The sequence below is a fragment of the Anopheles funestus genome, chromosome 2RL (assembly GCF_943734845.2).
Source record: "Anopheles funestus chromosome 2RL, idAnoFuneDA-416_04, whole genome shotgun sequence".
NCBI classification, from domain to species: Eukaryota; Metazoa; Arthropoda; class Insecta; order Diptera; family Culicidae; genus Anopheles; species Anopheles funestus.
In genome coordinates this window covers 89,994,769-90,012,878 of record NC_064598.1, presented here as the reverse complement: position 1 = coordinate 90,012,878, position 18,110 = coordinate 89,994,769, and the positions used below count along the sequence as shown (strand labels likewise).

Here is an 18,110-nt window from a genome sequence, read left to right as displayed (position 1 = left end):
TCTTCACTAACCTTTTCCGATTACAGCAAAGTAATTAATCTTCCGACACTAACCGACTTTATAATATTGCACAACTATAAATCGGCATGAATCATCCAACCAAACCAACTCACTAAATACACGCGCCGACAGAAGAAGAAAAAAAGGAACGTTTCCTTTCGCAAATTGCAAAAAAACGTCACATTCTATCGCGAACGGTTTGAAGCGACACTGCAAAAAGGCAAACGTGTGCTGCAAACGGCACCAAATCATCCTGTTTCGTTGAGCAAAGTGAACGTAATCTAGAACTCACCAGAAGCCCAACCACAAATCGAGCTTCCAAACCCCGTGCGGTGGCACATTCTTCATCGTGCGGTCTTTCGAAAATCTTCGAAGTCCGCTTTTGTAGTATAAGCCGCTTACGAAAATGCTAGCTACCAACCGTTCTAAACGTTGGGGATGGAAAAAATCCCCCCCGGGGCAGCTGGTTCATTAAACCGCCAGATAGTATTTATGTAGGCAGATAAACGGATTTTTTATCTTTCGCTCGGAAACTTCTCTTTCACCAAATAGACCACAATCCACAATGTCTATGAACATTATTTATTAACTTCGAAGAGCATTCTTGATTGCCTCTTGAAGGTATAAAACACATAAAGGTCGATAAAATGTCATAGCCGGTTTATTCGCATGAAGAATAAAACACACAGAACAGGATGTAATAATCATTGCAAAAAGCTCAAAAAAAAATCTTCATTTCTTCGAAGCAAACCGTTCGATCACAGCGTTACCTAGTCTATTTCCGTCCCATTGCGGGCATCGGAGTACCGCTTAATCCGGTAGTAATTCATTTATTTATTGCCCATCATCCGGTGGCGTTCAAGATCAAAAGCAGCTTCCGAAGATGGTACAAGCGCACTATTTCCAGAGCATCTCGCGCATCATAATCCATCAATTTCCCGGTCAACTCTGGGCACAAACAAATGGATCACATACCTTTCATCAGTGATCGCCCTCCTTTTTTCCCCCGCGGTGGCAGCGGAGGAAAAACAGAAATAGTTCCCTTATTTTCCATGGCCGGATGAAGAGGATTTTCATCATGATCACCATCATCATCATGCTGTAGCGTGGCTCTGTTACCCGAAGGGGTTGTCATTTTTAATCAAAACGAAAAAAAAACAACAAACAGCAACCAGATGCTGCAATAAATCAACAACTAGCCCGGGATAACCGGGAAAGGAATGCCGGGTTTTAATGTGCCCTAGGGGTTCGTCGTCTATCGTCTAATTTGTGAGGTTGTGTCTATTACTTGCAGGAAGGAAATTGCACCATCCATGTACATCGATAATGATAAATGACAAAACTGAAAAATCCGTTGAACAAAATAAAAGACGCGGACGGGTCAGGGGAGAATAAATCACCAGCAGCTTATTCCGCGTACTTTTAACTTAAAGCGAACGAACGTAACGAAACGACAAACAAAAAAGATGAGCAATTCCAAATAAGGTATGAGGCACCGAAACAAATAAAAAAGGCAACGAAATTGCTCTACAAAATGGCATGAATATTTACCCCAAAACAATGTAAGTACAATGATTTAAGTTAAAACGCTCATACTTGCAGTGCTTGCCAGATTCTTTGATCGTCCGACTGCATTCGATTCGGGTATTCCGCAACGATAATTGCGGATTCCCGTCCGAATAACGAAACGGACATCACCATTGTTGACACAGACACACAAGATTCCAGCCGACAATTGGTTCAATTTCGTCGATCAGTTGAAAAGTAGTATCAGCACCCAAACGCAGACGTACGAATGTGTTACCAATGTACCAATCGGCATCAGGTTAGCAGCATTCCCGGGAAGTGAAGAAAAAGTGCTGTAAAGGTGGTAGTTTCCGTGAATGTGTAAAATAAAACTGAAATGTAAACTCAGCTGGCTTGATTTTTAACGATCGTCAACCGTCACACAGAGTAAGAGGAGAGAGAGAGAGTGCATCGTAAGCAGTACGCCGTTTTCGGGATGCGAAAGAAACGGACGTGATGAGGGGGGAAAATATATTATTCAAAGATTAATTAAAGTACATTCTTTCGCATCGTTGTACTCCATTTCGTCCGGCACCTTATCGTTCGGCACACATTCGGTGCATTAACAGGTCCGCCGGATCGAGGGATGTTTTTTTTTTAAATATATTTTTCCTTCAACTACAGCTACTTCTTCCGACAGTGCATGGGTGCTTTCGCGTGTCGTTATCGTTCGGCGGTGGGAGAAACGACAACTGTTTTACCTGGGAATGCAGACGGAAATCGAGAAACATTTCGTTTCGATTCTGCCGTCTACTGTACGTCAGCTGAAATGCAAGTGAATGCCGTGTTAACGGTAGAAGCAATGCTCGCTTTTCTGTGGTTTGTTACTTCTTTTTCGGGTTGTTGTTTTTTTTGTTGCTTTGTTTTTGCACATTTTATATCGCATCCGAAACGAGCAAGTTTCCCGTCGAAAGCAAAGCATCGTTTATGCGTTGCGTTTTTTTTTCAATCCACCCCTTTCCAGCTTCTAGCTTCCCGCTCAACTACCGAAGAAGAAACAAAGTCCTTTAATTACCGGATGCAAGTGTGCAAATCGTGGATGGTGGATGGAAAATGGAACCTGACTTTCACCTTCACCCGCGTTCGGAAACAATGAAGACGAACACAGGTGATGGCGGCTGACTGGGCGACCATGACAGACAGTAGACTTCGTTGCCTCTCTGATTGCGTCGTGTCTTTACGCAACGTCCCTTTGCGCGCTACATATCCTGCAGCCGTTGGACAGAAGAATAGAGCCATCAGCATCAACGACGGAAACGGAGCAGTGCCGGTTGGATGTCAGCAGACGTATTTCGGCTGTAAAACGTGTGGACATCGAAACGTAAAAATCCTTTGGAATGTAATTGGAACGGTACGGCAAGATTGGCAACCAGAATCCTTTTTATTTCCCTTTGCTACGTATGTGCCCAGAAAAAAAAATGGAACAAAAATCATCCCGTCAAAACCTACAGCTTCAAACGAAAAGGAAAGGAAATGGAAAGTATAAAAGGAGTTGAGTTTGGCTTTTTTTTTTTGTTACCCTCACCAATCAGCATGACACATTCATTTTCGTTCAAAAGAGCTTAATTTATGCCAACTTCAGGGCTGGTCAGCTGTCAACATTGTTTTGATTTTTTTCTGTTTGCGCATATCTGGAAGCTCAGGTGAACGAGAGGTTCGTCGCTTTATCCACATACACCACTCGTTGAAGTCTTTTGATTTAATGCATCGAATTATAGCACATGCAGGCTGGGAAAAAAATGCGCACAACTGTTTGTCATAGTTTTAAATGAACAAAAGCCTGGAAATTATAATACGGCAAGTGTTGTTTTGCTTCTTCATTTCTTATTATGAAGCAACAAAACCCCACTGGATATTTTCATTAGTAGTAATAGAAAAAAATTCTTAAAGGTATACTATCATATCCAAGCAATATGACACGGTTTTGCTACATTTTTCATTGCTCATTAGCTTCCACCAAGCATCTTCTTCCAAATGGTTTGACACCGTAGGACCACTATCCGTCAATATTAACCTTCCCGGCATAGAGGGATTTCAACAAACGGGCAAACGACGGACCGCACACGAATCACCACGCCGCGCACTATTTGGCATCGTTGTATTCGCACAAAACATAACAGCAACAGAAGAAAAAAGATCACCACAATCGTTGTAGTGACGCTTTCCACGGTAATTGCGCATAATTCTGGTCAAACTGGTGCGGTTTTAGTGTGGTGGCGGTACCACTTTCACGTTGGCAAACGGTGAGTTGAAAGTTACCAACTCACAGCACAGCCCCGATGGTTTGCAAACTAGGAAGACAGGAAATAGTTAGGTAAATTGGTCCCTTAATTGCTACTGCACTTCACCGACACAAGTGGGGACTTATTGGAGCATTTGAAAGAATTAGGCGAAACAAATGGCCATAAACGTGCGTGTCGTACTGTTTTATCGAGGGCATATATCGAACGGTTTTCGGGTTGTTAATCCGTTGCTCCTGACCTTTGTTGTGCTTGTTTCATTTTCATAAACTGTGCATAAACCATCCAAATTTGACCTCAAAATCAATGTCATTAGGTGAAATGGTAAGCTTATTTAGCCTCATTTTCCCTCCAGCCTTTCTTTACATATGCTTAGCGCTTCCATTGCAAGCAGTTTATTTGATTTTCTACATGCAGCCTTAATTTTTCATACTATTTCTGAAATGATTTTTCTTTTTTATTTTATCTTTAGTACCTTTCTCTCCAAACTTTACCGTCATCAAATTTGTTCAAACGTTGTTAAAGCGCAGAGACGATACAATTAAACGATTGGTGGACACCATGAGCAAGATGAATTAACGTTCGACGCCATGTGACGACTTTCCCATGTACCGGATGGCATAATTTTGATACGCACCAATGATCACTCCACACAGCGAATAAAGCGAGCATAAAAGCATAACAGATTTTGCGGAATATTTGCATGATGTAGGTTTTATACTTTAGCGATTGGTTTAAACACAGTTTCGACTTCGCATCGACTGGTCTGATTTTCGTTAAGTTAAGGCTCTATCAGTGTTTCGTTATTTTTTCCTGTTTGCCTCGCAGCCATGGAAATGATCGCACCATGCTGTGCTGATGTTTGCATTTTTTTCCATTAAGTTATGTCTTTTGAAATTTACTTTTACTGAAAACTGGGCACCCGTACAGGCGAACGTTACAAAGTGCAGTAAAATATAGTTTTATGAACTCGTTTTTATCGATTTGCAAGTTATGAGTTTTTCACATCCACATGCTACACAGTGCCCATTGTCCGGTGCGCCTCCATCAACGGAACCGAATCCGTTCCGTTCCGAAAGTACAACAAAAGGAACGAACCATACGTACCAAGCATCATGTAGGGTGGAATTTTTAATAAGGACCCACGTAATGGAGTGCCCTCTCTTTCTCTCACTTTTTCCTCAGCCAAAAATCAACTCATATTGGTTTGCCTTTCGTTGGCCATAAATTTTCAACACCGTTCTTTCACCCACCAAACGGCCGGGAGAAAAATCAGCTACTGCGCTCCGTTTCAAATGCAATCGACTCCCCAGAGTACCAAACAAAGATTTCGTTTTGGAAGGAATGCACGGTTTCGGTGTTGTGAATATTCACAAAAGCATCCGACCAACAGGGTCGTTCCGTGGGGTTTTGCCTCCATTTTCGGACGCCTTTCCCGGTGTGGTTTTTAGTTTTGGGTGTTTTTTTGTTGTTGTTTCCCTCTCTATAGTTTACCGTCGCGATTTAGCACCGATGCGGAAACAAGGGTGCAAAACAGGGCGCAGGGTTGCTCTTTTTTCATGGTTGGGCAAGCTGATTGGCGTGTTTGTTTGGCAATGTTATTTAACCATTTCTCCGAAAGTTATGTCACTCACCTGGCAATAAAGAAATATTAAAGAAAATGATCCAATACTTTGCCAATATTCTAAACAAAATGCTTTTCTACTGGCGAATTACATAGAGATTCTACAAATTGAAGTTCAAAACTTTTGAACACTAAGCAATTCTTGAAGTTTAGTAAAGATTGGCAACAACACGATGTCGAATGCCAGAAACATAAAATCCACACAGCCCATTTGCGTTAGGGCAGCAATCGGTTTTAATTATTTCACTATCACTGCATACCACACAACCCATGAAACAAATGGCAAAGAAAGCAAACCACAGCAATAGAGAGAAAAACCGATCCCTTAATCATCACCCTTCGGTTTTCAATCAACCGTTTGGCTGGGGCGGCTGAGGTGAACGGGCAATTAAAGTAATTGAATTAAATTAAATTAATTTCAAAACAAACCCACAACAAGCTGCCGCCGAAGCGACACAAGCCGCCTAGCACACGGCAGATACGTGAAACTGCTGGTATAAAGAAGTTCAGCCCTGCAATCAAATGATTGCTGCTTTTTTTCGCCCCGCGATTTCACAAGCGATCACACTGTAAATGAGCAAAATCGTGTAGAAGATCACCTTAGGGAATCACATTAAACGGTGATGGAATCATGTGGAGGGATAGAAATTTCTGCCAAATGTAAGGTAATTGTTTAATTCTCATTTCCATGTCCGTTAAGTTTGAACCATCTTAAAGCCGTCTTCCGTTGAACATCTCATTACAAAACCCGGGGCACTCACTTTCTATGCTACAATTTGATTGATAATTCAATTAAACCTGTACTCCGTTTTTTTTCGTTTGCAAATAGATCGTTAGGAAACTTGATGGAAGCAAGATGATTGCGTTTCCCTACGTAATGTTGCCTTTTTTTCCTCATAACATCTTCATCTGCAAAACTGTTCAAAAATTGCCAAACAATCGTAAGGCTACTCATTTATTTTGTTATTGTGGAAATTCGCTTTAACTATAACAAACGTACTTAAATGCTGATTACATACGTTTCCGAAAAGTATATGCTAAAAATTGGAAACATAATATTGCAACCCCAGCGAACCTTGCTCTCGCTCACCTTGATGAGCGGTCTCCGCGAGTTAGCTCTACTGAGTTAGCTGTGCGGAGCGATAGAGGTAGCTCTTTCGCACACGAACCAACATTAATTGCAATCATCATAGGAATCATCATGGAATCAGAGTAAGACTTATAATTTGGGACTCAAGTTTTGAAGCTAAAATTATTACAATACACACAAAAAAACCATAACTTACCCAATCGTTGAAGTGGATCTTTTCGAGCTCCTTGCCGGTCGTTTCTGCCTGGGCCTTTAACCGTAGGACCTCCGCCTCACCTTGACATACCCGTTGCAGGAATGTCCGTAGCTCAAGCGTTTCCGTTACGAGCGCCCGACAAACAGCCCGATAGTGATCTTCCGGCTTCGAGGGTGATACACGCGATGAGCAATACTGTCAAAGAAAACGAAAAATGTGCGTGAGAAACAATAATGTGTGAATTTTAATCTTGGCCGAAAATTGAGTACCGCAGTTAATTTATTGACTGTTGAAAAAAAGTATTATTTTAAAGTATCATTAATAAACGCCATAAATTGTCTTTTTATTAATTATTTTATTTTTTGTTTAAACCAGTTATGTGCAGTGTGCATAAAACTTCGCAGCTGCAGCATAACGGAAAATGGCAATGATAAATCTATTTCCGCCAGCAGATCATAAAGAAAGCTCATCTGGTCATCAACAGCTTGTCATTCGCTCAATAATGTACGCAACTACACACTCACTTCCCGTCGCGATCGTGGAGGGTAAGATGTGAACAGGCAAAAACCAAAAACAACCTGTTGACAATTAACAGTGACAGCAATTTCGTGGCATGCGCACTGTGGACACACGCTCGGGTCATTACAACTACCGGACTCTTATCTTGTCTCACGTCACATTTGCATTTCTCTGGAGTTTCCTCCGATTTTCTTCCCTTAAATTGAAAGTGTAAACCAATCCAAAAAAAATAAATAAAAAATAAAACAGAAAAACTCAACAGCAACATATACATGTGCTTCACCGTACAACGTACAAAATATATGTTTCCAGTGTGTTGGAAAACTGTCCCTTTTCTCTTGTGTGTTCCGATATCACTGTCACTTCCTTTCACTCGCCGCATAAAATAAGCGTAATCAGAAACTTACCCAACCTCCCTCCGAAGAAGCACATTTTGATGCATTTCACATAGGGCGGTCTCATCGCCGTCAAGCATATAAAATGCGCTGCTCACTTAGAAACATGATCTTTTCGTTTTTCCCTCTGCTGCTGCTTAGTGTTCGGTTCTTTCCTTCCTTAATAAACAGTAAAAGTGTCAAAATCCTGCCCTAATCTCAAAGCACATGCTGTCATGCGTCTAATCTTGCGATAAATGCGTGCAATCGCCCCAGTGCCCCAGTGTGCCGAAGATTATGGCGCCTTTTTGTATCCACGTTGACCATTTAGGAAGGCGTTGCAGAGAAAATTAGCTTTACGATACCATTTTACGACACATAGTATTTTGGGTGAGAAAACATATCCTCTCGAATAACCTTGAGAGGGCCTCCGCATGCTCTGAGGGCTCGTAGTATTAAACCGAGCAAAGTAAATTAACTGCTATATATATATTTTGTTGGGGAGTTTTAAAATTACAACTCTTCACTTTCTCAAACTCCTCTAGGTGGCGGAGATGATTGTTGGGGGATTAGGTAGCACCCACGGGAACATTCCCGCATCCAATATTCGTAGACGAGATAAGACGTCAAAATGGTTGCGGTTGCGGTTTGAAACATTTGTATGGGAATATACTCGTGCTGCGCTCTAAAAAAGTAGGTTATAGCTTATTCACTTTAGCTGGACGACATTTACTACACCGAGCGATATCATCGACAAAAGAGCTCAATGCGCGTGACGGTGCATTTGTCGCATCAAGTAGTAAAATTTTGTTAATACCTCCATAATTGCTTTCTATCCCCTCTCACGAAACATGTAAATGGCTTGATTTATCGCTATACGGCATCACTTTATTCGAGGGCGACACACGTCCCTGAACTTTGGAAAGTAATTTGTTTTGATAAGCTATTCCTGGAGTCACATTACAATTCTACAGCAATCTTGAGAAATGCTCGAAAACTTAACACCGTTCCGGAAAGTGAAAACGGTCCCGGAGGGTGGTAACTAAGATTTACATCTAAGTGTATTTCATTACCAAGGGCAACAGGGGTCAGGAGCTTTGTTACAAACCAGAAAACCACCCATTCAGTAGGCGCTAATGAAAACGGTCAAACGAACCAAAGCCTGCATTAACGAGCAGCATTAAAAATGCATCTGAAACGGAAACCTAATTTTGGAGAAAAACGAGCTATTAAAAATTATCCACTGTAAAGTGACTGGCTGTGATTGTCTTTTTCTGTTTCGGTTTGTTTTTCGAGCGGGACCGAGAATATCCAACTCGATTGGATATTATTTTTACTCCAACCAGAAAAAAAAACATGATTTCATTACCATCGCATCCATATCAAGTTGCCAGTCGGCAATAAAACAACAATTACGTACGAAACACAATATCGGAAAGTATTCTACCGAAATAAAGCAATAAACATTACCGAGTGCTCGTAAAATGTGTCCCGAGTCTTCTTTTGCCGGTGCAACTTAAAAACGTAGCAACATTTTAAATAAAATCCACACACAAACGTGTGCTCTCCCCCAATGTGTCCCAGCGCGTGTTTATGCCATCCAAATTTTTACGCAACAATCATAAAATCGAATCGCACCGCACCGTCACGCACACACAAACCGCTTCCCTTTTGGGGTATTAAATTTCCATAACCCAAACCCGGCCGAACGCAATGCACCCTTCTGAAAGCCGCTGTGTAAACGATGCAATTTATTTATCGCTTCACTACTCCGCTGCAACTTTCGTCTCTCTAAAACAAAACAACACAAGTGAAAAAAAAATCCCCCAAAATACAAAATCCACAACCGGGAGAAGCAAAACTTCCAAATCCTACCGGCACACGATTCCATAACCTGCAGCCAGAGGGCATTAAGGCGACATAAAATATTATGCTATATTTCGATATGGTCGTTCAGCATGGGTTCCCGATCAACGCGTTCCGTTGACCTAATTTTTTGGACCGCTCGCGCAATGCGAACCCCAAGAGGTGATAATAGTGAGCGGACCCTTGCGCGATTGACCAAACCATGAGGGAACTATTAGTACACATATTATCATCACTCCTTACACGATTTAGCGTTCCCCACGCTCAAGGCCGTCGTCGTTTAGAATTGGGGGAAGACTGAGTTTTCCTCGCGCAACTCGCGCTCAAATTTATTACCATCCATCCGGGCACTGATTGAGCTTGAGTAAATGGGACTTCGTTTTAAATATTGTGAAAAAGTAATCATAACATTCCCGCTGATCATGTGTGCGATCATGTAGGCGGTGGTGAGCGCACCTATCGAGCTGGATTATTTAAATTGACCGTTAAAAGCGGTATCGGTGACATCGGGTCATCATCGGGCACCCATTTACCGACGCCATCTTCGTCACCGGGAAGCAGATAAGGGATGTGTTGCTCCGGATGAATTGCGGTGGCGTAATACAACGTGTCGGTTGTTGGCAGTGGGTCAAGAAGTTGATGTTAGGCGAACAACTTCAAACGCAACTTCACTTGCTGCATATTTTGAGGAAGGTCTGTTCATCGTCTTTTTTTTTCATTGAGCCAGATTTTGTATTTTTGAAGAAAATCTCACTTCACAATGCCTTACTGATGCGAGGGTGTAGTCGATTTAAATATTTTCTCCCATCCCGAACTCTTCATGCACTTTTCGAACTTCATTCGACCACCCGAATTCGAAGGTGGAGTAGGTTGGTGTCCTCCTACTGGAAGGGAGATTTCGTTTTTGTCCTCCACTGTAGGGCATTAGGTTACGAAACCTGGGCCTTAACGGCACCAGGTTGTGCTCGATCACTAACGGCAGCAGCATTGATGACGACCTCGCTAGGTCGAATTCCTCAACGCCGTAGGACAAAACCAAGGGATTGTTCCGTCTAGTCTTACGTTTTTTTTCTCTAAATTCTCCTTCCCTTTTTTGCACTCCCTTTCGCGCGTTGTAGCGGTGAACGTACTACACCCCCCTTCTTTTCGGTACCGTACCGGCGTACCAAGCAGATGTCAAAAATGTGTCACGTGTAGGGGCCAGGTTCGAAGGTTATGTCAGAGATATTGGTCCCATAGTTTTGGGGGGCGCCAAATGAAAGCAAAAGCAAACCGAAAACTTCCAACAACCAAAAAAGCTAACTCTAAACAAACATCCAAAAACAAAGCGGCATACCGTCTAATGGGAGGGAAAAATCTCGGACATTGGTGTATCGCATAACGAGACGACAGGAGACCGTCACCAAACAGCACTTGAAGAAGCGAAGGTGTCCGTTGCCGAAACCGGTGGACAGTTGGTAGCATGTGCTTTTGTTTCACTATCTGCAGCTGGCAGGAGCCACAAGTTTCGGTTACTCGGCGCCTTCTGAGTCCGTGACCGGGCAGGAAATGACCGTCATAATTCACAGCCTCCCGCTATTTCGGTAGATACAGACTCTATGCATTCCTTTTGCAGCTTTGTCTTTTTCTTCGTTAACCAATCACGCCAGCTACTAGAGTGTTTTCAATTTAACTAATCACTGTTTGATAACATTGGAGTCATTCATTTCGAAATAACCACCAACAATGGGTTTACATTAACTTTCGCTTTCACAGGAAAAATCATGGAGCATAGAGAAGACCTATGATCTAATGAAAAGACACTGAAGTAAATATTCTATGGGTCAAAAAATATCATTTAAAGCTTGTAATAATTATAAATTTACGGAAACATTTCAAAATTTTGCTAAAAAAATTAGTTCGAAAAAAACAAAGATTTAAAAATATTTTTTAAATATTGCTTGGATAAACGGATGAAATTCCACTAGGTACCCTAAATATTTTTTGTACAACGCTTTAAAGAAAGTATAAAAAGTATCTTCTAGTTGATCTAAGTGTAAATCTACCCTTAAAAAATCGCACCTCAAGATCGAAGCAAGACGAACAATTCAACACCCGCGGAACGAATGAAAAAACAAACCGACATTTAAAAGTCAATCACTTCCATAAACCCAAAACCAAATGCTAACTGTATGACACTCGCATGTTTTTGTCTTCCAATTGTTCTCGCTACATCTCAAACAAATGCGTTTCGGTTCAGCAAATTACCTCCACTTTCGTACGCAAATGAAGACAATAAGGCAGCATCCATTGTGACACCGAAATTGAGGCAAACCCGTTAACACTACCGGGTCCCACCTCCCATCGAATAGGGAAACAGTTCTTTTGGCAGTTCCCAAAAAACAGTTCCACTCTCAACAGTGTGACGGAGGGTAAAAATAAGAAAACATCATTAAAATACACATTTAAGTCAAGCGTATTAGTAGCAGCGGTTCAAACGTTTCTATCGAATGAATTAGAAAAAAACAGTTCTAACTCCACACGGATTGACTGCAAAGTGTGTACGGCAAACACTAAATGTCTGACACTTCCATTCGCATTTACCGCCCTAGTTGACCGGTTTGCCACAAACCAACAATCAAACCACATCAATGACCAAACCAAAGGAAGCCGCCAACGTACAGCCCGATGAAGTCAACCGCCCAGAACAACTGCAGCGCCAGAAAAATGCCCAAAAACGGTACCCTTTGCTCGATCGGGTCGGGTTTTAAATTACGGTTTCCATTCAAAGACAACAGCATCGTAGGTTGGGCTGATCGAAAGAGGAACACAGCGCATGAATGGAAATGGTGGAGAAAGGGTAGAGGGAGGATCGAGGGAAGGCGGGCAAAGGGTTGTGAGACGCACGCGAACTTCAAACCAGGAAACTAAGAAAGTGCACAAGAACTCATTGCTTTATTGCTTTTCGCTGCTAAACTTCAAACAAAGACCTTGAAGGCCAAACCGAACCATAAGAACACCGGGAATTAACTTCCTCGGAGGCGTGGATCGTACTAGAGAAAGAAAGAGGGGTAGCGGGTCAAAGATGCGAAAGGGGCAGTGTACCGATTGAGTAATTTAAATCAAAACCAGGTAATTTCCCATTTTCGGTTACGTTTGTGGTGCGTCGGTACGAGTCAAACGCAGCCGCAAAAAAAACCGTTTGGAAAATCAACAAAACTAAAGAGAAAAGAAAACAAAACTCACGGCAACAAGCCCACACAGCTGAGCACAGCAGAAGCAACAACAAAAAAACAGTGATCCAACATGACGGTGCAGTTGGAAGTTCACTGTTCAGACGATTCGGCATACTTTACAAGCATGCGCTGATGGAAAAACGAAATTTTCGGTAAAACTGTCTCCGGACAAAAGATTTCGCAGCTTCCCGGCCAAACACCGAGACCAGTGACTTTTCCGCCAAACAAACGGTAAAGCAAACCCATACAATTGTGAACGTTATCGGAACGGAACCGGTGAATAAATTTCGTGGAAGAATAATGCCTTTTTTTTTGGTGGGGAGGAAAATTGTTTTTCGCCTATTTTGTAGTATGATAAAAGGAAGGAAGCAAGAGTGGCTTTATTGGAGTTCCGTTATGAAATGTTTTCTTCATGCAAATGACAGACAACTTTTCACGACCCAGTGAAACGAATCCGAGTGGCTAAGGGAAATTCGTTTGACGGAGACATCACACCGCTGCTCAAGTAAGCGGAAAACTGCTTCATTACGCAACGGACAAAAAACCATCAAAAATAAGCATTTTCTTATAAACCCAACTAAACGAATGTGTTAAAATTGAAACTGAACAAAATCTCTCCTTGACAGATAAGACAAGCAGTACAAAAAGAGACAATAAAACCCAGACGGAACCAATAGGCGGTAGTTTGCTCGAAAATTTATGCAAACAACAAAATCCCTCTTAAAAGGGGAAAAGTCTAAATCTTCCTCACGGTAGCCGACGATGTCGTGTATCGTGAAAAGTTAAGCGCCAACCAAGGTAACTCGGCTTGATGAACATTCCAATTTGGAACCATTGACCATAGACAAAGCCAACCACATCGTTCGTACGTCTACACTCAAAAGTCCGCACAGCATCCGGTACCGTACCGAGGAGAACTCACGATCCGGTAGTTCGTACCTACATCGTCGTAAATCTTACGAAAATAACTCCCAACCGGGGATGCAAAGGCATAACCACATTAAACACCGAGAAAAAGGAACCGTCAAAACTAAGAAATCATTCCACAACCACCCGGCGTACGGCGATCGATCGATGCCCGGGTCAGTGTGTCCCGGCGCTGATCCATGATTCGATTTTGCGGCCAACAATCTTGTCGAAGCATCCCAGCTAAGATCATTAAATTATGCTAATTTTAAATTATTACCCATAAAAATCCGATCCGATCTGCTACCGGACTTTTCGTTCATTTGCTCGCGTTCAAGAAACGGTGTTTAGAGCTAAATCTGGACTTAGAGTTTTGGGGCTGTTTCCCTCGGCCTGGTGAAGAAGTACGAAATGCATTCAGGATGACCTACGAATATAGGACAGCAACCACTCTGCTATCTTAGCCCTGAATGCACTACTTAAAATCGGATAATCTTCCCCATAAACACACACGACGGCCACCGAACGTCCAAGATGACCTCCGGATGTGGTGTATAATGTGCTCAGAAGATGTTCTACTTTCCAGCACCCCCACTCTCAAACGAGGGAGAAGATATCTTCATTATGTTGTGGCGCTGTGCCGAAAAAAAGATACTGCCTCCTAATGAAGTATAAAATATTCCAACATATTGAAACCTTTCGCAGACCTTTTTCTGATCAATCATCCATCATCGGAGACGATCGGATGAGGTGAAATCTGCACAACATGCATGCCAAACATGCCGTGACGGCTCCATGCCGATCGGTGTTTGATCGAATTAGGAGAAAGTTTATGACTTAATCTCTAACGGACAGACGACGTTGGTAAGGGTGCGCAACCAGACAGCAAACTGAGTCCCAAACATCAGCTCCCTCTGCTTTTGGCGATGAATGATTTCCAACCGGAGCGTGCTGTTCTTCGGTATACATGCTTTCAATCGACGAGAATGCGTCGTTTGATGAGCACCATGAATATCTTTTCTTCCAAAAGAAATGCCGCACATTGCAGCACATGTTTGACCTGCTTCTGGATCATACATCACTGGAAAGATCTGATGGGGCCGGATGAAGTAGTAAATGTTGTGCTAATTAATTTTGCAACCTGATATTAGCGCTAGTGAACGTTCCGCAAGCAAACATGGGAAGAACTCTCAACCAAAATGAGATTCAAACAACCGATCAAGACCCCCAGAGGAGGTCAATATGCGCTTAGCTCGGCTTTGCGCCCAGCATGATTGATACGCCGGTTCCGGACGTCGATGGGAAATTTATGAGTAATTTATTTTCATTAAGCACTTAGCTCTTGGCGCTACACTGACGGAACCAACAATATATCTTCCTCGTCCAAAGGGTAAGACTTGGAGGTACTCATGCTCATTAGAAGTTTTCCTTCAGCTTTCTCTCCGCGTACGGCTAATCGATTGTGGACCTATTTGGAAGCTAAGGTACCCTAACGAACCGATTCGTTCCATTGATGTCGAAGGTTAAATGGTCAGATAAGTAGGTCAACACTGTTCGAGTAAACTCTATGAACCGTAGAAAAGAGATCCTTTAGATCAAATCATAATACTCTGATGGACTGATAATAGAAGCCAAACGACCTGATGTCTTGTTAACTTTTTTCGAGTAAGTTTGTTAGATCAATGTAATACATGAAATAGAGATAGAGAGAGAAGGAGAGAAGCTTTGAGATATTACAACCAATATGTTAACCGCAGTCACGAAAGAGAATCAACACACATTCTGTCGAACTTTAGAAATAGAAAGTTAAATTCCCACCGGCCAGTTTCGTCGAAGCGTCTTATGCCGCCATAAATCACTGTCGCCGCACCGTACGCTATACGATTTCCGCATGCCTAGAATATAATCGTCCACAGGTTGGGCTAGCGTACAAGGAGAGCAAGAACGATATGGAACTAAGCTAACCGCGAACGTGTCTACTAGACTCGTTCGTTGCTGTCGGTGGCGCCGTCACTCACCGACGTCGTCATGTGCCTCTAAGGAGTGGTCTAAAATTGAGCCGTTCGGAGAGTACAGTGGTTGATGGTTGCAATTAATATGTAATTTATCTACGTCCTCATGAGCCCCAGAGCATAGTTCACACACGCTAGTAACTGATAGGTTCTAGGACGCTAAGGAATTACCATAGTCTTGTTAGACGGAGGCGTCTGGTCAATGGAATGCGAATCATCTTACACATTTCATTACATGGTACTCCAGCTATAACACTAACCCTGCAAGAAGTTTCATGAACTTCATAGAATTGTCTTGAAGCAAAAATTAAAAAAATGTCTTTAGTAGTTAATGATCCGTGTACGAGTGCCTATATTCCACAATGACAACTCATGCAGTTATTGCCTCTAGAATCGAAGATAAACTTTACACGATATTGGATAAACAAAGTGTACGGAACAACATCTATATCAACAATTCTACCGTTAGCATGGAACTGCAAACAACTGAATACTTGCGTGGATGATTTTCAGAGATCTCCTCACAAGTTTCTTGCTATCTCTTTCCTGAGCAATGGTTCCCAACAGAAGACCTAACAATGCAGAAGCTAGCACTAACTGCATGGCGTTTGTTTGCCATTTTTTTATTACAATCGCCCACCGAAGAAAACCAAACCGGGTCTTGAGATGTCATAGTAAACAATGCGTACGAGCAGTACTCTTACCGGTACTTTACCGCTACCAAGTTGCCGAACAACAGTTCCAGTGGTATCGGTGACTATTCCATGCGAGAAGTGTCGGTAAAGCTAACGCCCTCATGCGTGCAACGTCCAACTGAATGAGGACACCTCCACAGAAAAGAATTCTCTCGCCAAGCAACCCACCGCAGAAGCGCGCATCTTGTACCACCCAAGGTATCGAGATCACCACACGTAACTTACTTTATGTCATTCCTGCTTCTTCACTTCAATCATTCGCGAATTCCAAGGCCATCTCGGAAGCGATGAATCAGTTCCGCTGACGTAATGAGCTGGCGTCTGGGGTTGTATTTAAACGGAAGTGGATGAACGGTTCCACAGATGCCTCCTACTTCAGGTGGGCGCTCAAGTGGAATTGTTTTCTGTTTTCCGTTTTTTTCATACTTGGAGATGTGTATTTTTCTTTTCTCTCTCTCTTCACATTGACCAACAGCTTTCCGGCAGCTGCCGGCTTTTTCACTTTCACTTTTTTTCCATACCCACCGCCACCTCGCTGCGAGTTGGTTGATTTGATTTCATTGTTAAAATTGGCAACGGAAGGACTAATATTCCGACCTCGACTAACCGACTGGCGCTGGTGCTCATTATCAGAAACGGTTTTCGATTGCAGACCGGTCGTAAAATGTAGTAGCTACCGTATATTTCGCCACCGTACAAAACGACAATGATGCGTGGGAGAATGGCTATCTTTCTTTTCATGGATTCATGTTGCAAAGCTCGTTACATCGATTGGGTGAGAAGAGAAAAATGGTGCTCCTTTTTCGTGCATAAGCCTACCACTCAGCAACATGTATTCACGTACCAACTCGCTCACTTGTTTGCATAAGGATTGCATAAAGTGGGCTTGCGTGTGACCGGTGCACAGTTTGTTTTGTATTGCTCATTAGCATAAGGGCATAATCTAGGTAGGAAGAAGCGAACAATAAAACCAGAGGAATGGTGACGAAGACAGTCGTTTTGCCTTTTTCGTTCATCAACAATGCATCAAGACTCGGCATTAACGCTCCTATCAATTGAAAACTCAAGATTAGTGTACTGAAAGCAATAAGGGGTTTGAATTTGGAAACGAATGAACGAATCGAATACTGTTTATCTTTAGCTCCGGAACGTCCGAAACGTTGAGTTTTCCGTTTCGTTTTCAGCCACCCAAAAGCGATACTTTTAACATTCATTCAGCACCTTTTTCCACCTCACTGGTTGTTGATCAAAGGAAGAGGATAAAACGTGAAGCCGATTGTTTGATTTGCTTTATGCCAAAAATTTATCCACAACTACCAGAGGGTAGGATGAAAGCAGACGACACTAAAGTAACAAACCGTGTCGAGATAGGTACAACTGGTGACCGATACCAAGAGGACACACAAGCACATAGTAGATGGCGGTAAGTAGTGTTATGCAATAATAAGGCTAACGTTAGTGGGACAAACTTTAAAGGAAGACACTTTTACGCTTTACACTACAAACAATCTTACTGTTTGGTCAAGTTCAGTGTAAATCAACTTTCAAGGACACTGTGAAGGCGAACCAAGAAAAAAACATTTGGTCAGAAAAGATTATGTAAGAATGGAGACGCAAATTGATCCTGATGATAGGTTTTTACATGTTTACATCCCATCAGTAATGCTCCGGATATGAATCTCTTGATGTCTCATCCTCTTCCTTCTTGGTGATGTCAAAAGTTCCCACGACTGCAGTAAAGAGTTACGAGAGTTCGTTTGCTCATCTCAAAGAAGTTTACCTCAGCGTCAAAAACAACTACACACAC

At 42.3% G+C, this 18,110-nt stretch overlaps 1 protein-coding gene across 6 annotated transcripts in view; it reads right to left on the bottom strand.

Moving 5' to 3' along the window:
- The window catches only part of LOC125765663 (protein spire-like), a 90,842-nt gene that overhangs the window by 9,680 nt on the left and 63,052 nt on the right, over positions 1–18,110 (bottom strand). For 5 of the 6 annotated variants that reach the window (XM_049431030.1, XM_049431031.1, XM_049431032.1 and 2 more), the window contains 2 exons: positions 6,717–6,911; positions 1,597–1,629 (listed from right to left, as the gene is read on the bottom strand). In XM_049431030.1, the coding sequence (XP_049286987.1) occupies positions 1,597–1,629; positions 6,717–6,911 (228 nt within the window). The remainder of the gene's footprint in view (positions 1–1,596; positions 1,630–6,716; positions 6,912–18,110) is intronic. The other variant, XM_049431034.1, reaches the window with a different exon arrangement.